Raw genomic sequence first — 22,147 nt, forward strand, 5'->3', positions numbered from 1 at the left:
AACTTTTTTAGTTTTTTAAAACTAAACTGGGATTGGTAAGATACTATGGTAACGAATACAATAGATACTTAGGGACTACATTAAGCTCTATCTCTAAGAGCGATCATTCAATTAAATTGAAAGGACATTTGCAAAAACAACTCTAATACATACATTTTTAATGAGGCGTTGTACCTTATTGGAACGGATTACTAGAAAAAGTTGTATATTTAAAAACAGACTATATAAATATTGGCAACTATTGTTAAAGTAAGAAGTTTAAACTTCATGTTCCGCAACTATAGTTTCATTGTCTTCAATCGCAACAGTACTTTCATTGTCTAGTATACTAAAAAAAAAAAAAAATTACTTAATGATTACCAAAAGAAGTTTGCAATTTGGGTACGAAATAATTTCAGAAAATTAGAAACACTCCATAAAAAAATATGGAGTGCTTCTAATTTTAAAAAAATAGGGGAAAAGATAAAAGAAAAAGTCGTATAAAGAAAAAAGCTGTGGTTTGGCGTCTGTTCGAATAACGTCATCGAATATCTATCACACGAATGGTAAACCGCATTTTATATTTTTGCCAGTAGTTGGAAATTGGCAACCAAGTGTTCGTTGACAATCAGATATTTTAGCTAATATCTCCAAATATCGATCCCTAAACGCCATCCGTTTTTTAAGTAGTTTTATTGTTTCTGTGCAAGGTTTGTCCGTATATTAATCCTATATTGTTTTAGGCAACTGAAAGCAAACTATTTTTAGAGTGCAAACTTAACGCTATTGACAATAGTATTGGCCGCCGAATTCTCTTGCGCCAAATTGGCGCAACAATATTTAGCCAAGCAGAACAAACTTATTCGCATAACTATAAATATCGGAAACAACTTACAGTGTGTATATATATGCAATAAGTGTATATAAAGAAAGGTTTAATTTAATACCACAAAAACTTGGGGAATTAAAAAAACGCGAAATATTTTTCAAAACAACCGTTATATATATATGCTTGAGACATATATATATATATATATATATATATATATATATATATATAGATATATATATATATATATATATATATATATATATATATATATATAGATATATATATATATATATAGATATATATATATAAATATATATATATAGATACATACATACTTGCATATGAGCAGGAGGAAACTATATTTGAATAAAAAAGAACAACAACAAAATGCAACTCAACTATAGAAATTCTTTACACACAAATTTGTTAAGATGAAACCAAAAAGATATTAAAGTAGGATAGAGTCTTTAAAGTCAAATATATAAAGAAAACATCTTAATATAATATTTACATCTATAAATATATCTAAACAACAAAATTCAGAATGAAGTTATATAATAATCTAAAAATTAGGTCCGTTATTATCAACTGAGCAAGTATTTTTTGATTCGGCATCACTGCTAGTGTACCCGTTATAATAGTTTGCTGAATGAGATTTCTTTGTTCCTAATCGATTTTCTTCTGAATTGCTGTAACTAGGGCCTGATTCACGTGACACAGGATCGCGAGTAGCTCGGCACATAATCAAGGCTTTAAATGAATTTCTGAAAGGCAAACTCATAAAGGCATAAATAAATCCATTAACGGCTGTGCTGCTGAATATTAAAAGTTCGGAGAGTTTATACAAATATCCGTGTATTTCAATGCCTGCTAAACGTAATATTCTAAAGAAAGTAAAAGGGCTCCACAAAATAAAGAATGTCACTGTAACAACAAATAGCAAACGAATCGCCTTCATCCGCTTTGAAGCACGCACTTTCTCGCGCTCTATTGAGTTCATTTTTCGCTTTAAAGTGCTAAATGTTTGAAGAAGTGTTTTGTGAACACCGCTAAAATTAGGTTCCATAGCGGGATTACTTCCTTCCTCTTGTATAGTAAAGCAAATACTGGATTTTTTAACAGGTTTTTCTAACAGTTCGTTTCCGGTCCCGGTTAGTTTTTCTTTTTTATGTTTTACGGAGCATGAAATGCGCCAATGGACAAAGGCCATAATAAATAAAGGTAATAAATAAACCACGACTGAATATAAACCGTAAAAAATTCGTTGATGTTTTATTGACCATCTTGCGTTGGTACAACTAAGTTCAGTTTTACCATTTTTTTTAAGCGACTTTGTTACAGCATATCCATCCAAGAGAGGGGAGCATACACAGAGTGATATAAACCAAACGAATAATACCATTTTGTATATTGTTCTTTTAGTGCGGCGCTTTTTATGCGGGAAACATAAAAGTAAATATCTCTCACACGATACAGCTACTAATGTAAATGTTGACGCACAAAATGAAAGTTCGAGCAAATAGCTTTGCATCTTACACCACCCTTCGCTAAACACCCAACTTTCAAATATAAACGCCACACAATCAAATATTGAAAGTAACACCATTAACAAATCGCTCACAGCGAGACTGGATAGAAAGATATTTACTGTATTTCTTGGAACTACCTGCCGAAACACTGCTGTTAAAATAAGTAAGTTACTAACAATTGCGGTAAAAGACACCGAGCTGTAAAAAAAAACCAAGCCAATCGTCAATCCAGTGAGCTTTGGGGAGTTATTGTGAAAAGTAATTGGAGTTGTGGTGAAATTACCATCCGCCATTTTTTACTTTAAATTTTTTCATAGACTAAAATATTTGGAAAGATTAAAACAACATTAAATAAAATTTTTAAATAAATTTTTAATTTTTAAATAAAAAATTTAAAGTAATAATTAAAAAAAAATCTTCTTAAAAAAAATATCTTTCTTATGAAATTCTTTTTATTGGATTCCGTTTGTTTTATCTCGTTGTTGTTAGTAACTTATCAATATTGACTTAGATTTTTAAATTGTTTACACAGCTTTTTTGGAAGATAATTAAAAAAATTTCCATCGCGGAGATTTTAATAGTCACTAAAATTTAAGTAAGTTGAAAAGTTGTTCAGTTTTTTGCTTTCGTTCCATCATTCTAAAGATGTTAAGATATACTGATAATTCTTTGTTGAAAACGACAGACTCTAAACAGCACCGATATTTATTTTAGTGGTGGCAAAGTAGAAATCCCAGAATCTTATCAGTCTGTTGAAAATCGTATCTTTTGATTAACAAAAACTAAACACACTTACAAAGATATTTGTAAAAGAAAGTCATTCAAACACGGTTAACAGTTAAAAACAAAAAAAAATTGTAAAATATAGAACGTAAGTAAGTTACAAAACGCACTTTTTTAACTTGGAACACAATGTAGCATCGTTTGCAACAATTTGAAACGTTGATATGGTTTCATAAATGCTTCGAAAAAATTATGATAAATATTTTGATTACAAAAACTACAAAGAAAAATAACTTAAAGAAACAATAATTGAATCATAATAGCACGGCTTTTAAACAACATTAAAGTTAAAAGATTATAAAAACTAATGCCATTTAAATCAAGTGAATACACCGAAAACAGTGACGTTCCCCACCAGGTGGGCAGATTGACTCAATTCTTTTTTTTTTACTTTTCATATTATTTTATGTTAAAAAAAGTACAAGCAATTTTTTATTATATTGGAATTTTTTTTTTTAAACATTTAAAGCTTTAATTTTAAAAACAGTAAAACATTTGCTCCAAAAAAGTGCCGGGCACCTGCACACTACAATCAATAACTATGCACCAGGCAACTATTTCAAACCCTGTGAAGTCATGATATACGATTTTATCAACTCTGTTACAAACCACACTAAAAGTGTTCAAAAAGCTAACGCGAGTTCAGTGTTGTACTCCGAACTCTGGTGAGTAAAAGAATAGTGAACTGTTGTACCCAAGCTCTTGGTTTTTTACTTCTTTTTTTTATTATCATTTTTTTAAGATTTTGTGTTTAACTTTACAAAAACATATTTAAATTGGTTTTCATAAATATATTTTAAAAATGTTGTAAGACTTTTGGTTTTAGAATTTTTAAATAAAATGTTATTTAAATATTTGAATTAAAATATTTTTTATACTAATGTAAACAAAAGTAATTAAACATGCGGTAATAATTATCTTGAGAAGATTAAGATTAACTAACGCTTTAAGTTGCTTAGAAACATCGTTAACTACCAAGTAACACTGATCTATTAGATTAAAAAATATAATTTTCTCAGTGACCTTTGTTAATTAATACATAAGCTATTAAAAAATAACAAGCATACTATGAAATAAACTCTAAAAACTCGGCATTTCCTTTCAGAGTCGGCATCAGTCGGCAATATAGCTTTGAAAAGAGTAACACGTAATACCAATTATGGTAGAATGTATTAAGTGTGGGACAATTATTATTAGCCAATTTTATTAACTTTTATTACCCAATTTTAAAACTATACAGGTCTTTGAATTAAATAGCTTATAAACCGTATGTCAGCAAGGCTTTGCATATCTGATATTTTTAATATCATTAAACATTTGTTTATACAAATATATTTATACAAAGGAAACCTATGTTTAATAAAACTGAAAAAAAAAATTAATTGTTTTATACCTTTATATATACTTTTATATCTATATATAAAATTATATAATCGTTTTATACCTTTATATATATGCTTTTAAATTTTTATATATTTTAACTTTCAAATATATGTATTTTTACTTTTTATGCATATAACTTTATTTATTTTAGTTTTAAACTAATGATTTAAATAAATATACTTTTTCGAACTTTTTTTCTCTGATTGTTTCATAGATACTTCATCGTGAAATGTTATCCTGTGAAAAAATTTACTAACATAAATTTAAATAATATGAAACGCTAAAAACAAATTAATAAATTATAGTTAAAATGCGCTCATAAAGCCGTGAAAATTTAATAGCCGTTCAAACTGACTACAAAACTTATTTTAAACGCGTTTTATGTTTTAATGTTTAAAACTGTTAAAAATAATGTGCTAAAAACTGCATAATCAACATGGCGAAATTATTATATATTTTTATACAAACGTTTTATACCAAGATGACAACCTATCGATGCTGTTAATTTGTTGTTTTTATAAAAAACATTACAATAACATTAATAGGCAATTATAACAAGTCCCTCAGGCTTGACACTGAGGGCCCTAATCACTAATATTCTGAAAAACTTGAATTTTTAATTGAAAATTTGAATATTTTTCAATAAAATTTTTTCAGAAAGTTGTGAAGCAAAGGCGTAGCTGACTACTGTTATATAAATTTAATTTATATAAAAAATCCGCATTTGCTAATAGTAAAAACAAAAAAACTTTTAGCCAAATTCGAAATATCTCTGTTATATAACATGATTTTTTAAACTCATGAAATTCAATGCTTTTGCTAAAAAAAAGAAATCAAGTTTTAGGAAAGGTAGAAAACGAGAGATCCATATAGTCGCGTACATACTCACTGTTTAAACCCTCCTCCCTTGTACGCATTCGTACATTTTTGGGTAACCCCTCTTCTCCTTCTATATTTTAATCTAATATAAAGAAATCTTAGAATTGAAGAACTATTACATACTACATTATAAACACCAATTTTAATTTTAATTTTGTTTTTAATAAAAAATCAAGTAAGCTATAAGTTAGTTAAAAACCTGATACTGTATGATAATGTTTATTTGTCATCTCTATGCATGAGTGTAACACAGTAGTTAGGAAGTTATACTTCATAACTACTGTGAACCAAAAAAACCAAAAAAACGTGCCACATCTCTATATTACATGTTAACCATTTGAAGAACTGTTACAATCGAAGAACTTCTTAATCATATGAAAGGCACAAGAAAAGAAGTTAAAAAACTTTAGTGAAATTACCAGAAATAAAAATTTACTACTTCAAATGGAGTAATAAATGGAGTAAGCACACTGACAGTAGAAAATATTGGATTTGTGGCATTGCTTGAAAATCTCTTATATGTACATTTTTTCATAATTACTTCATAATTACCGCATTTTACATCAGGAGAGGTTATGTGCTTAATTAATTGACATAATTCAGATGTTAATGGAAATGTGAAGTCGCAAAGGTCAATTTATTCGGTAAATTATTTAAAAATTAGAAAAATTTGTTTTGAAAGTAAAATTTCTGAAAAACAATCAAGTTGCTTGCTCATTTCATCACACTATTAAAAGCATTAGTTGATGTTGTAATCTTGTGAGCTTAAAGTTGATGTTGTAATCTTGTGAGCTTAAAGTCGATGTTGTAATCTTGTGAGCTTAAAGTTGATGTTGTAATCTTGTTGTAATCATAGTTGATGTTGTAATCTTGTGAGCTTAAAGTTGATGTTGTAATCTTGTGAGCTTAAAGTTGATGTTGTAAACTTGTGAGCTTAAAGTTGATGTTGTAATCTTGTTGTAATCATAGTTGATGTTGTAATCTTGTGAGCTTAAAGTTGATGTTGTAATCTTGTGAGCTTAAAGTTGATGTTGTAATCTTGTGAGCTTAAAGTTGATGTTGTAATCTTGTGAGCTTAAAGTTGATGTTGTAATCTTGTGAGCTTAAAGTTGATGTTGTAATCTTGTTGTAATCATAGTTGATGTTGTAATCTTGTGAGCTTAAAGTTGATGTTGTAATCTTGTGAGCTTAAAGTTGATGTTGTAATCTTGTGAGCTTAAAGTTGATGTTGTAATCTTGTGAGCTTAAAGTTGATGTTGTAATCTTGTGAGCTTAAAGTTGATGTTGTAATCTTGTGAGCTTAAAGTTGATGTTGTAATCTTGTGAGCTTAAAGTTGATGTTGTAATCTTGTGAGCTTAAAGTTGATGTTGTAATCTTGTGAGCTTAAAGTTGATGTTGTAATCTTGTTTTGAAATAATCTTGTTTTCAAAGTAATTGATGAAGTAGTGAAAAAATCCATTTTTATTTTTTTTTATTAAGCTGAGACTGTTACATATAAATTTCAAATGGAATTAATAAAATTAGAAAACAAAAAATACTTGAAATAAGCTTACATACAAGTAGAATTGTTAAAATCTAATAAAAAATACAGTAAATTGTTTTTTATTATGAGCATTGATGTTTATCTACAATTGTGCAGACTGTTAAATATTTTTCACTTTTCGGAAGCACAATTGTGAACAGTTTTTTCTCGAAATTGAAGCATGTTAAAACAGCACAGTAGAGAATTTATTTGGAAGATAAACATTTGATACTCTTCGATGGTTTGGTTCAGGCATTGATAAATTATGCAAATTTATTAAATGATTTATTATATACATTAAATTAATTTTTTTGACAAATTATTCAAATTTAAACAAAAACATCAGTTAAATAATTTAATACCCCGTTTATACTGACAATAAAACAGGTTTTATTTTAAACGCGTTTTATATATTTAATGTAATAAAAGTTTTTTTATATCAACACAAGCTTTTTAAATTGACGAAACAACCTTGCAGTATTGTTTTATTGTTGAAATAATTACTTGCGGCCTTTTTGGAATTTATAATTACGGCCTTCATGTTGACGTCATAGTAATTTTATGGCCCTTGCTGTTAACAGGTTGGTTTAAAACATGTGCATTGTCACTATGAACAAGATATGATTTATTAAAGAACGTGTTTTTAAAAACATCGTTTATAATTTAATTTATATTTTTGCTATGGAATTTATATTTTTGTATGCTGATAGAGAAAATTTGTTAAAATTTTTTATTATTTATGATTTTATAAGTTATTGAGATGTAAACAACTTTATTATAACTTTAGTACAAATCATGCAAAATATACCATTTACAATTTTATAAAAACAATGAAATTTTATATACCAAAAATGTTACCATTTTGTATTGCAGATATTCTAATTGTACTTTTAAAATTTTTGTATAAAAACTTCCTTTTTTTTAATTTTATCTTATAACAATAAAACAACAGCAAAAAATGCTGTTTTTTTATTGTTGTAAGATAAAATAAAAAAAAAGGAAGTTTTTATACAAAAATTTTAATTATATATTTTGTTACCAAACCACAAGCCTAAAAGCAGATTCTTCATTTTTTCAGATACAGACTTTTTCGGAAATTTTTGCGCGGAAAAGTTTTTAAAGTATGCACAAACTACGTTAAATAAAAAAGTTAGCGGAAACTTCCAAAGTAAATCTGAATGGGAGAATGGGCTTAATGTTTGCGTTTAAATAGCCTTCCACCTGTCAATTTTTATTCATTTGAGACTCGTTTTCGTCATGCAAGCGCGTTTTTGAACATTTAACAACGAAATAATAGCGATAAATAAACCTTTTGGGGTCGTCCATAAATTACGTGATACTTTAGGAGGGAGGGGGAGTGGTTTTGTGACAACTCATGCGGATTGTTACTAAGGAACTACGGTGTTGTGACAAGGGTGGGGGTGGAAGAGGGTCTAAAACGGTCAAAAATTGCGTGACGCAATTTGTGGACGACCCCTTATGCAAAAAAGGCCACGATCGCGGCTTTTCCGTCACAACGCTAAGTATTTGAAGTTCATGAAGTACTTTTTAATCAATTTTATAATCAAGTGTAGTATTTGAAACTACAATTTTTATCGCCAAAACAATACTGTTAGTTTTAGGCAACACTTTGATATATCTTGATGCTATTAAGATGAAGCTATCATAGTGATTTAAAAGAAAATTCAAGAGCAATCTTAAATACTTAAAATATTTTGTTTAAAAATTTAACGGAAAAGTATACTTTGTTATTTACTAATTCTTACATTACTTGATATTAACATCAAATTGCATATTATTACATGTTCATCTACTTTACATAACATTTTTTTGATTTCTTTATTGAGCCAAACATACTTTAAGGCAATCTTGTATTTTTACGCATTGCCTAACCAGATCATTTTTTCTTTTTGAATAGTTCTTAGTAGCGATTTTATTTTGCAATCTGTCACACTAAAACACTTACGATATCATTAATACAGTTAATATTGTTTTATTTGCGAATCTTTTTTTAATTTTGTAAAAAATAAGTTGTTTCTTATTTTACACCAATATAATTTTAATTTTTAAGAACGTCTTTTTTTTTTTAAATGCACGTACGTGATGAAAAATTATTACAAACATTAAAAACTTAAACAAATATTTTGTTGTTGTGGGTAATGTGGTTACTATTTTTATAATTTTAAAATGACTAATGTAATTTCTATTTTTATGAACTCTTGGGATTGCTCTGGGGCCGTATTCTCATCTCTCCGTTAAGCTTAACGGAGCGTTAGTCAAAAATTTCTTTAAAATTATAATTTTTTAAACATAAATGTTTTATTTTGGTATAAGTTTTATTTTAACGAATTTATATAAATTTTCGTCATTTCTTTACTTAGAAATATTGTAATGAAATTTCAGACAAAAGCTCCGTTAAGCTTAACGGAGAAATGAGAATACGGCCCCAGAACTAACAATCACCCAATCAGATGACTTGTGACTATTGTCGAGAAGCATAATTTTGGACAAAATTTTGGTTATAAACCTATATTTCTATCTCTTATTGAGAAGTTGAAAATGAACCTTCGAGATGTTACAAAAATTTTGAGAAATCGAACATGTTGCTACGTTGCTATGTACTGGATAATAGTATACAGTATTGGTGATGTCAATGATCAATATTTTAAATTTTTTTATGAAAACATTTTTTTAAATGTCAATAAATGGTGCATAACTCTTATTAGCGATTCGAATTGTTTTTCACAAGTGCAAATTATTAGCATGAAAATTGAAAAACAAGTTTTAATATTTGGAGTTTCCCAACCTTATCAAAAAATTGATTCTTAAATATTAAAAATGTTTAAAGTAAGGAAAAATTATTTTCCTATTTGCACGAAGATATTTTCTATAAACTGGCGAATAGACTCGCATTGATTTTAGCTTCTACTTGATTTTAAAAAAACCATTTTTAAAGTCAAAATAATTATACAACTCATTCAATTTTTTGTAAGAAAATATTTTCATAAAAAAATTATCTTTAATAAAAGCAAGAAATTAATCTTTAATAAAAGCAATCTGTTAAGCTTGTTTCTCAAAGATTTTCAGCCTAGTCAAAACATGAGTCATTTAAAAGTCCAAGGTGGGATATACTTCAAATTAATTCAAGGTTATTATAAAAAGATTGTCTAGAATTATGTGGACAGTAGCGTAGCGAGAGGAGGGCCAAAAGGACTTTTACCCGTTTAATCACCGTCTCGCTACGCTACTGTGCACTAACTAAAGCAACACCAAACTTGCTTTAGTTCTAATTTTAAGTTAGAACTAAAGCAACCCCTTCCCCGTGTTTGGGGTTGAGGTAGTTCTATCTTGAAGTTTGAACCCCCGCCCGTATTTAAAATTTATTAGAGTTTAAGAAAAAAAAAAAATTAGTACGCCCCATGAGTTCCCTTCCCAGTTCTCTTCGCTCTCTACAAACCTGTTAAAAATGGATCATCAATTCTAATTATAAATCTAACTAAAGTTATTTAAAAATGAAAATATATTAGGCAAAAAAAAAAAAATAAAACAAAATTTAAAAAATATAAATTTCATATTTAATATTTTTTTGTCTAACATTTTGATTATTGTTATTTTATTATTTTACTATTTCTTTATTTATTATTATTTATATTTTATTGCGAATATAAAAGCACCGCGGAACAGCAAATAATCATTATTTTTTCCGCTATCTTTCATCCCTGACGTAACATTTACGTACTTTAACCACTGTGCCACAGCCGAATTACGCATTTATTACATTTTACGAATGAATAAAAAAAGTCACGAGATTCTTCGATAGTATACGCGACTAGGTAATTAGTGAAAAAAAAAATTGATTGAAAAATTCTCTAAAGAATAAGATCACGAATTTCGAAGTTAAACTCGTTACGTAAAAATAATTATAAAAAAATAATAAGATGTTAGAAGTTATATCTTATTATTTTATTATAATAAAATAACAAGATATAACTATATTATACTTAAGCTAGAAGGGGTTTAAAGAGGATACTAACACTATTATTAGAGAATAGAACATAAGTTCCCAACAATTGTTTACCTCTCAAGGGGTTTTCAATCATGACATTTTCTTAGTTTTAAAACTTTCAGTCAGTATATAAGAGTCATTAATAAGAATAAGAATAAATGTCATTTAATAAAAATCTAAGCGCCTTAGCCCAATAACTATTTTTGCCTTATACTGAGTGTTAGGCATATTTGTAAATGTCGACACGAGCACCGAGCAATAAAACCAGCGGGAATTAGGTTAACTCTGGAGAATCGATCGAGCATCTACGCGTTCGTATAATATTATTTTTAAAATTTCATAAATTTGTTTATGTTTGATCTATTGAAACTAGCCTTTGAAAAATATTTGTGAGAATAACTTTTTTTAAAATTTTTTGTTTTTGTTTACGAACGGTTTTGTGTAACGGTTTTGTATAAAAGTAAATATCAAACCGCAACACAGATCACTAAGTCAAAAAATAAAAGCAACTTTATTTTTAGAAACTTAAAATAATTTGACTTAACGCTTGAATGATTTAGTTACAAAGTAAGTTTTTGTGGTTTTGACTTTCGAACACCTAGCCTTAACTTAGCGATATAATTTTTAGATATCTTAGAACAATAAAATTAATTTTCAAATAAATTTAAAAAATTACATGTACATAAGAGCACTTCGTAATAGAAAAAAAAAAATTCATGTTAATATTTATTTAAAGTTTCTTTGACATGAAATGAAAACGTAATGAATTTAAATTCAAGGAATGATTGGGTTCACGACCAATAAGTGCGCAACCCTCACCCACGCCCTCCAATCATGTACGTTTTGATTATTAAGATATTACTTATACAAAATAAGATCTTAACGCCATTTGATAGTTTAAAAGTATTCAGAAAACGCTATACTTAAATTTTTTTCAAAAAACTACAAGTCACGTGAGCATTTTACTTTACGCATAACACCGCGTAAAAGTTTTTTATTTTATTAGTCACGTTTTTACTTAAAGCAAATATAGAAACGTTTAATACCTCTTAGACTAATAAAAATCGTTAACGTCAATAAGATATAATCAAGAAACATTTAAAAAATACTATTTTTATTACATTTAATTTACATTAATAATAAGGTTTTTGTTGTCACGTTTCGATATACTATTTTGTAAACAAATTTGGAAGTATTTACAATGTACAATAAAATTAAAAAACTTTTTTTACAAACTTTGTTCAATAAAATTATTGACTTTATAAGAATTTATAAAAAATGTTTTTGTATACAACTAGTGTTGATCATGAAATACGCTATTTTGTGTTAGTAAGTTCATTGCTACACTACCGCGTTTTAGTTTTTCGTTTTCTTATTTTCTCTGTATACTCTCGCGATTTAAAGTTTTAATGTTTAACTTATTTAATAAATTTTGTAATTATTTGTAAATATTGGATTAAATTAATGTAAATATTCGATAAATTACAAATCATTTTTTTACAATACATCTCACAGCTGTTAAAAAAAACAATGTTTTGCCAAATATTAGTTTATTTTAAAAAATGAATAATAAACATCACATTTTAAAACAAATGATCTCATTGAGATTCATATTTATCATGTATGTGAGATTCTCTTTATTACAATTTACTAAAATTCATTTAGAGCCAAGGAAAAAAAAACATTTTTTACTTACTCAAACTTTTCGTAAAATTTCTTCACTCGGAAAGCGCAGAAAACACAAAAGTAGTAAAATAAACTTACCAGTAAAAAGTATAGTTCGGCACGTTCGCACGCATTGGCACTTTTAAGTATCTTAAACTCTTTTACGTACTAGTCTTTTTTGACTCTCACCCTTTTTTATTCTTTGAGAATAAAAGAAACATCCAAGCAAAAACTATCGAACGAAAAATTGAATGAAATTAATATTTTTCTTAAAATTAATTACCAATAAATTTATAATAAACAAAATAAAAAATATTCTAAATTGTTTCATGATGTTGTAGCAAAAAGAATCAAGCTGCTTTCCATTATTTTTTCGACTTTTAAAGATTTTTAACTTTTTATTTCAAAATTTATTAAGTGCTGAATTTAAATTTTCAATAAGATATTTATTAGTGGTAATGCAAAAAAAAAAAAAAATTATCAAATTCAAGATGAACAAAAGTAAAATATTTATTTAAATCAACAAAACTTAGTTTTAATACCTGGGAGTTTTTGGGAGCTTGGCGATAAGACTATTTTGTCTTCTTCTTGCCCCCCGCCATGTGTATATTTTATCAATGCGAGAGTTGTAATTATTTTAAACGGCAAACTTATAAACTAACTAAAAAAAAAATACCTAAAGCGCGCGATAAAAATAAAAATAAAAAGTAAATAATGACAATAAATAAAACAGTAAGTAACAATAAATCTGAATGTTTTTTTAGGCGATCAAGTTTTGCATTCACTTCTACTTTTTTTGTTTATGATTGAGAACTTCACGTTTATTAGAAACGGTAAAGGAAAATGGAATGAATGGATGGAATGAATGGAAACATAAAGACATTTTTGAAAAGAAATAAAATTTACGCAAAATCAAAATTTTCGTTATTTTTGTCATATTTTTTTTCATAATTTTAGTATCAATACCAGCCTTTAGAGGGTTATAGCTTTGCTGCTATCGCAGACCTTTTAACAGGTTTTCCCGTGAGTCTCACGGTTCAATTACGATTCTTATGGTCTCAAGGTTGATTTAAAGTTTTCTAGGTAAATTTTAAAAACTTTCATCAATTTTTTAACTTGTTCTAAAAGTTTTAGCAGGTTATCAGGTACAAATGGATTTTAAATGCGGATATCCTAGGTTTGATTGATAATAAAGCATTATGTATTTAAAAAACATATATACCGCACCGAAATATGAATCTCCATTTTTTCCACTCCTTTATCAATCAATTACTTAAATCAGAACTCGGCAACCTTTTAAAACGGAGGAGATAAAAGTTTCAACTTAGGAGATAAAAGTTTCAACAAAGGAGATAAAAGTTTCAACTTACAAAATTTTCCAGCATTTAAAGAGCTACTAACATTTCAATATTACATTATTTGTGTATAGAGCTAAGAAGCCATTAAAATACAATTCCTTGACATTAAAATAGCCATATGGCTCGCGAGCCGCAGGTTGCCGACCCCTGACTTGAAGGAAATCTCGTTTCTTTACGTTCTAAAACTTCAGCATTTAGCAAACATCATAGGAAATTTAAGCATTGCAAAGTCACAGTCACAAAGCAAATGTTATATTGAAGGTTTTATAAAAAAAATGTTTGGAAGTTCTGTAACCATACCAAGTTACGCGCACCTGAGAAACAACTTGACGTAAATCGCACACTATCTAACTCAAAATAGTTGGATTGAAATTCTCAATAGGGTAACTATTGAGAATTTCAATAATAAAAAAATATAAAAAAGTGAATTCACCGTTTCCACTCTAGATAAATTTCGCAATGCATTGTAGTAAATGTATGCCGCATCAAAACATTATTAAAAAATTTTATATACCACAGATGAAAATGTTTCAAACGTAACTTCAAAATGTAACCCTGGTTGGATAAAATATTCTTCGATCAAGCCATACTATTTTTACCTTGTTTGTTGTAAACTTCATGGTTAGTTTATTATAAAGAGTTGTCATTTTTGCTTTAAATTTAAATTGGATCAAGTAGGTAACCTAAACAAGTATGTAACCTAAAAAGGTAGGTAACCTAAAGTAAGTACCCAAAATGTTTATCACGCGAAGTAACTAACGAAGAGTTTAACATTAATAACGAAGAATTGTTCCTAAAATAAAGGAGTGGACAAGGGCTATTTCTTTACCTCCAATATTACACTAACTATTATAGGTATATGTGGTGGCTGAAACCACGAAAGGAAAGTCGCGTTTAATAAAGACAGACTTTTACCTACGCTCTTCCAATTTTTACAGAATTTTACCTACGCTCTTTAAAATTTATTCAAGCATATGTTTGGTGACATTTTTAAAAGAAAAAAAATCACTTTGGAACATCACTTTAAAACATAAATCTACATCTCCTTTGTTTACATCTATTTATACTTTGTCTGCATTGACATTAACAGCAATAAGTGGTGGCAACAAATTCACCAGATAGCAGCATAAAACTCGTACTTTATTAAGATCAGCAGCCATTGATAGAGGAAAAACTCTTTGTGAAATTTTATAGTTTTTTTACACGCTCTATTGCTCGCTCTCCATGTTCTCTAACCGATGAGATTCTTCTTGTCTCTACCTTACCATCATGAGACAACTGCGTTTTTCTTTCAAAGAAAGGGGGAATATTTAATGAAACATTTTCTGGAAGAAGTTCATCAATTTCAAACGCTCTGTCTGTTGTAACTGATTCACTTAGTTCAAATAAAGATTTTATTTTTGAATATTTTGTAATTTGAAAATCAGTGCTTCCCCTACCATATGTATCCGATACGAATGTCACTGCACCACTTGGAGTAATTCCAATTATTCTTTTTGCAGTATTATGATGTTTATAGAAAGCAAACAGAGCTGATTGACTACGGTAACTTGCTGGCATCTCTTTAAACACTTATGTGCAATCTAGAATGACTCTAGTAGAAGGATACATCTTTTTGAAATAGACATTGTTTTTGAAATTATTTTCTTTGATGCCCAATTAGGAATGTAGCGAAACTGCGAGTGAACAAAATCTTACCATGTTATTAGTGTTCGGCTTATGTTGCTTGTTGACATATTGAATCTAACTCCTAAATCCTCAATAAGTAAAATAAGAATTCTGTTTCTGGAGTAAGCGTTCTTGAGCGTCCTTTTTTTTTAAATAACACTGTTTGTCTTTTTGTCAATATTGTTATTTGAGCCCCAGTATATTAAACAAAAATTTTCAAAAATAACTTAAAAAAGTTCATAACTTTCAAAGCCAGTATAAAATTTAAAATAGACTTTGTTATATTTAAATCTGTCTTTTGTGAATTCTGTGAGTTTTATAACACCTTGTAGCTCTAGTATTTTATTTTTATATTTAATGTCTCGTTTTATATATAAAATGAGTATAGTATTCAATTCCATACCACTAAGTTTTGATTTTGCTTTTTCCTTCTCAGCTGCTAATTTTTCTTCTGAGGTGAGATCTACTTCTTTAGCTTCTGTGTTTTTGTGTGAGGGAATGGGAAAAGAAAAGGTAATTTCTTTGAAACCACTGCTGTTATTAGTTTTTCTTTTTTTACTTAATTCAAATTGTAATGTTTTTGGGATAATAATTGGAGTTTATGTCATTTTTTTTGGAGTTATGTTTATGTCAGTTTTTTTTCCCATCAATAAAATGAGATGAAAAAACTCTGTGGGTAGCAGTAGATTTAAAATCTTTTCTGCTAATTTGAAAACTTTGTTACAATTCTTCAAAACAAAGTGGTACACATCGAGTATTTCCGCCGCCTTTTTTATTTATTTAATGGATGGTTAATTTATCTTTGCTAAATACAGAGTTTTCTAAAGATAAGATGTTGCATTCTTCTTGAAAAAAATCAATTTTATCTGCAATATATTGGGCTTTTTCATAATATGTAGACATTTTTATGGTTGCTGCGACATAGAGTTACCACAATACATTGTTAATTATAGCTGATATATTGTGGGAATGGCGAATTGTGACTACGGCTTGAACAAAACTTCTCCATGCAACTCTTGTTCCAACCACTTAGAACAACGTAAGCATACTAACCCAACACAAATATATACTTTACATCAAAAGCGGTTAAAAAAAAAATTTTTAGATAGGGGGGAGATGGAGATAGAGATGGTGTTTAGGACATGGGCAGTTCAGGATAATATTAAAAATTATGTAATATAAAAAACGCAAGATCACCAACTAAATTAAATATAGAAAACGGAGCAAAATGGCAAATGGGGCAAGAATGCTTTTCATAAATTAACTTAACAAAAAAATTTAAAAATGGGTGAAAACGAAGTTGTGTTTAAATCTTATATTTTAAAACGCAAATTGTTTTTTTTAAATAATATTAACGCAATTTTATACCCACAAGTTTACTTTTTGCGCTTTTAAATAAAAATTCCTCGGTTTCGGTTATACTTTATGGTCGTTTTTAAGTACATGAATGGTGTCCTTTGGATGTAACTTTTTATAAATATTTTTTTGAGTCACGTGTTACTTCAATAGTTAGTTGTTATTTAAATTTTATAAAATTGGAAACTGAAAGTCATCTTACCCATGTCACGTGACCAGATGAAAAATTTATGAACTTTTTATTTTAATAATTATTTCAAATGTTTCTACATGCAAACTGAAAATTCATGCTGGTAATGAATCATTATAATAACATAAAAATACTAAAAAGTTTATTGCTTGATGACTGATAGTTTTGTAATAAATCAGGTCTTTCAAAATGTTCGCCATCTTACCCCGTATTTCCCGGGGCAAGGTGAATTGGAATTACTTTTATACGTAAACGTTGCTAAACATTTTCATGCAGCTAGCTTTTTTTTCAACGACTTATGATTATCGAGGGTTATTCTTTTTTTTATTCTTCGTAAGTATTTACAAAGAAAATTGCTGCATAAAAGCAATATTTTTCACATTTTTAATGAAAAAAGAAAATAATTAATGTTAACACCCAACTTTACCGACGCTGTTTGGAACCCAGGAACCCAGATAATTAAATATTATAATACTTAAACTTTTATTATTTCAGTTATAGAATGTTTCAAATTATTCTTTTAAATATACATTTTTAAGCAACTTTAAACAAGTTTATTTTTTTTACAATAAATACTTTGTAGTTCTTTTTTTTAAAACTTCTGAATATTAACGAAAAAATGTCCACAATTACAAAGAAGAACAAAAAAAATTTAATTCCTTAAGTAGAGAGAATGAAGAAGAAGCAGAAACTGCAAAGCCAGAAAGTTCAGTAATTAGCAATTTTATTGCAAAAGATAAAACTGTGTGGGTGGAAACTCTACCAAATAAATATATGGTTGAAGCTCTCAATGTTTCACCATAGCAAAGTCCACGTCGCAGCACAAAGATTTTATCAATAATCAAAACCTTTAAGCAATATTTCACTAATAATATGGTTGATAATATTGTCTGATAGATGAATAAGAAAACTTCATATGCTTATACAAATTATAATGTAGACCATCAAAATTTGCGCTGAATGGAATCCTGTTTCAATACCAGAAATTTGCTCATTATTTGGTATTTTAATTGCGCTGGCGTCATACTTTTGAAACGTATCGTATTGAAATGTATCGTGTGACAATGGGTCTTAATAGATTTCACAATCTAAATGTTAACGTAAAAAAATAGATGAGGCAGGCCCAATTCGCAATTTTTGGACAATATTAAATGTCAATTTGTCCCAGATTTTATTTTTTATTATCCAATTCAAGTTTGTACAGATTTACTCAATGTATACCATTATACCATCAAACCCGACTAAAAATGGCATCAAAAAATGGTGATGATTTTGCGATGAAAAAGTATTTTTATATTAGTATACAAAATTACAATTTGCTGAAAATGTTTATATATTGTAGAATATAATCTACATAGGTTTAACAAATGATATCTAAAAAAGAAATCAGGGAGAGAGAAGAAGTCGTAGTTCCATATCGAGGAAGTGAAAGAAATATTTGTATGGGTAACTTTTTTACAACTCTTGCTGTTTCAAAACACTTGCTACAGTGGAATTTTACCATCGTAGGCACAGTAAAAAGAAATAAAACACACATCCCTGGTAATATGGCAGCAAATAAATCACGACCACTATACTCAACAGTTATAAAGCTAGTGCTGATGTCAATGGCAATGTCAAGATGACCAGCGGCAATATTTTTCAATAAGCAGAACATCACTTTGCTTTCATCATATATAGTTTATAATAAAAATAATAAAATGCATTAAAAAAAAATGTAAGGGCATCGTTTATGTACAAAGTATCTCAAGAGCATGTCATGACAATGATGAATCTTTAAGAGATTATACAATTAAAGTTGTTATTGAAAGTATGTTAGGTTGTCAAGTAACAACAGTTACAGAAGATCTTAGTCATTTTGTTAAACGGGACACAGGAAAATAAAATCACAGCATTCTGTCACACGCGTTACAAACTATTAATAAAAACCAACAAAAAATACGCAATAGCTGAATTGAATATCAAATGTCGCTTGGTCGTGAGCATTTAACAAACAGTGTATAATGTTTGGATGCATGAAATAATATTTTTATAACCAAATAATAATAATTTTTTTTCTTTTATGAAAAAGATTACTTAAATGCGTTAATAAACATATTTTTAATTTTGTTTGGTTTAAAAATAGTTGTGGTTACCCAGGTACCCTTCCTTCCATCAAGGTGGTTTTAAAGCTAAATTAGAAGTTTTATATATATATAAACTGAAATATACAAATTTTGAAATAATCTGTAACAAATTTTTTTTTGCCTCGCTTACCCAAACCTAAAAACACAGAAAAAGAAATATACGCAGAATGCAATATCTCGAGATTGTATCATTTATTAGTTATAAAATTTTACACTATCACTGGCCCTATATTGATGTAGGAGTTGCACTAGAACATCTACTGTATGTATATAGTTTAGAAGTAAAAACAAACTTACCATATTGAATCAGCTTCGGATGTCAAGTGGCGAACCTATCAGGCAATATTTCTTGAACTGATTTATATTGGAACCTAATTCTAGTACAACTCCTGCATATGAATATAATGAGTATATCCTGAAAATTTCACTGTAATTGCACCTTTAGATCTTAAGGTATTTTATTCTGCACAATTGTATATATTGAAAAATTTCAAATGACAAAAGACACGTCTTAAAATCAAACTTTCGCAGTTAACTACCAACCACTGATATAGTTGTTTTTCTGATTCATTTTTTATGTCTGAGTGACCTTTTCTTATATTTTTAAGTATTTTTTTTGTTGCATTCAAAATTCAGTGAAAATTGGACTTAAAAACTATCAAATAATAATTCTATCAGTCACCAATAAAAGCATGTAAACAGTCTTGAAAAATCGTTGACCTAGTAAATCTCAATTTGTCAAAAATGAGCTTTTGGTTAATTTCTCACTAAAAGTATAAAACAGCATTTTAAATCCTATTGAAATTATGATAAACAGCTGTTAGAAAATGCCCATTTGACCACAAGCGTGGCCACTTACAGCTGTTTTATCAAAATAGTTTTGTGTTTGTTTTGTAAAAAATATTAGATAGAACTGATAAATTAAAATTTTTTATAAAAAATACTTATATTGTAACATAGCGTCATTTCGGAAGTTTTCACAAACTGACCGAGATAAATATAGTTTAAAGGAAAAAAATCCCTCACCCACTCCCTCCTCAAAAAAAGTACTTACTTTTGATCAAATTAATGACGATCCTAAAGCTCAAATTGAAAGTTTAACTTTTTTCAGTTTAATTCATTCAAATGCAACACGGTGGGTGTTGCATTTGAATGAATAAAACTGAAAAAAGTTAAACCTTCAATTTGATATTGGTGGGTATTAATATAAAGGTTATTACCCGTGTATTAACATAAAGGTTAAACAAGAAAATTTCAACTTGTTCTAAACAACAACATCTTATTTATACTACAGCTTTTTGTTTATTATGTTCGATCAAACTTTAATTTTGCATAAATTCAATTATTTTATTTGAATTCAAATACAAAATATGCGATTGTAGTCTACAATTGCAAATTATGATATTGTAGTTTACAATTGCAAACTATGATATTGTAGTTTAAAAAGTTTGACAGTCTAAAAATTATATAAATTATCATTATATAAATTAACAAATACTCTTTACATAAAACAAGTTACAATAAGATGCGATAAATTGTAACAATAAAATAATTAGATAAAGTAAGAAATATTACAATATTTTATTTCATTTTTTTTTACTTAAAAATACAAAAATATGTTTGTGTCTGTTAATTCAAGTAAATACTGCTTAACTATATTTTTTAAACAATTTATTCAAGTTATACTTTTCATATTTTCATCAAAAATTATGTTCCACAGACGAGGTCCTCTATATGAAATTGAGTAATCGGATGTTTTAAGAGTTGACTTGGGTAAATTAAAGTTGTAGATAGAGCACCACTTTAAGTATTTATGATTAATTTTTAGAAATCAGTTATTAAAGGATTTTGGAAGCATGTCATTTTGATATTTAAACATGAACACAAGTTTTGAAACAGGTTTACTCATACCCATTAAGAGCTTTAATTTCCCGTAGTAACGGCTTGGAATGGGCGTATTTATGCACATTATATATAATTCTAATGGTTTGTTTTTGTTTAATTTTTTTTTTTAACGTCGTTGCTTCCAACAAGGCTGCAAACAACCACTATTAGAGTTGGAAGTTACTGGAAGAGAAAAGATAAAGTCTATAGAGCAAGATAACAATTGACAAACGACTTAAAATAATATGAATCAGGAAAGCAAGATGTTTGAGGAAAAAAACTAGAGAAATAAGAATTTTTGGAACACTTAGAAACAATCACAGTAACCTGATAAGACTTGATAGAATGACGAGTAACACGAGAATGTGCTTTAGTTAATGGCACAAGAGACGCTAGCTCTTTAGAGCAGTGCCCATTATAGTATTTGTAGAAAAGAGAATAAAAAGAAGCAACATTACAACAATGTGATTTTAGTTGAAGGTTGGCTGCAAGAGCAGGTCCAACTATGTTTACAATGCGTTTTTGCACCTTGTCTAAAAGAAAAAGGGCATCATTGGAAGATCCGCCCCAGATATGGCAACAGTATTCGTTATAAGGATGGATTTGAGATTTATAGAGATAGAGAATAAAATCCGTAGTAAGAAAGTGTCGAGCACGATGAAAAGATGCAACCAGAGTTGATGCTAATTTTGCAATTAATTTGATGTAATATATCAAATCAATTGCAAAATTGATGAATGGTAATATAATGAAATCAAAGGAAAACTGTATTTTCCCTCATAGTAAATTTTAGTTTATGGTCTAATAATTTTTTTTCTGAAGAGGATGATGTTTTTCACCTTCAAAAAAAGTTATTAAACCATTAACAAAAATTCATTACGAGGAAAATACAGGTTTTTTTAGTTTCACAAAAGTTTACATTGTTGAACTTCCGCCCTTTTAACATTCACCGATTTATATGGTTTCCAAGAAAGATCGGAAGTAAG

The 22,147-nt window shown here is 28.1% G+C and overlaps 1 protein-coding gene and 1 long non-coding RNA gene across 7 annotated transcripts; one reads left to right on the forward strand and one right to left on the reverse strand.

The window, feature by feature from the left end:
- Positions 1-1,199: 1,199 nt before the first annotated feature.
- Positions 1,200-13,382, reverse strand: LOC101239347 (cholecystokinin receptor type A). 6 transcript variants are annotated; one of them, XM_065804430.1, is made up of 3 exons: positions 13,122-13,382; positions 12,679-12,811; positions 1,200-2,658 (listed from the first exon to the last, which is right to left on the reverse strand). In XM_065804430.1, the coding sequence occupies exon 3, from the start codon at positions 2,631-2,633 to the stop codon at positions 1,374-1,376; it is 1,260 nt and encodes a 419-aa protein (XP_065660502.1). In that variant the 5' UTR covers positions 2,634-2,658; positions 12,679-12,811; positions 13,122-13,382; the 3' UTR covers positions 1,200-1,373. The 6 variants fall into 6 exon arrangements, with proteins under 6 accessions (XP_065660502.1, XP_065660501.1, XP_065660503.1 ...); XM_065804429.1 differs by having other exon boundaries at positions 12,611-12,811; XM_065804431.1 differs by lacking the exon at positions 13,122-13,382 and having other exon boundaries at positions 12,617-12,693.
- On the forward strand, positions 2,876-3,934 carry LOC136084471 (uncharacterized). The gene is made up of 2 exons (XR_010640571.1): positions 2,876-3,481; positions 3,611-3,934. It is a non-coding gene; the product is annotated as an uncharacterized LOC136084471 (long non-coding RNA).
- Positions 13,383-22,147: the final 8,765 nt, after the last annotated feature.

This window comes from Hydra vulgaris, chromosome 09 (assembly GCF_038396675.1).
Source record: "Hydra vulgaris chromosome 09, alternate assembly HydraT2T_AEP".
NCBI classification, from domain to species: Eukaryota; Metazoa; Cnidaria; class Hydrozoa; order Anthoathecata; family Hydridae; genus Hydra; species Hydra vulgaris.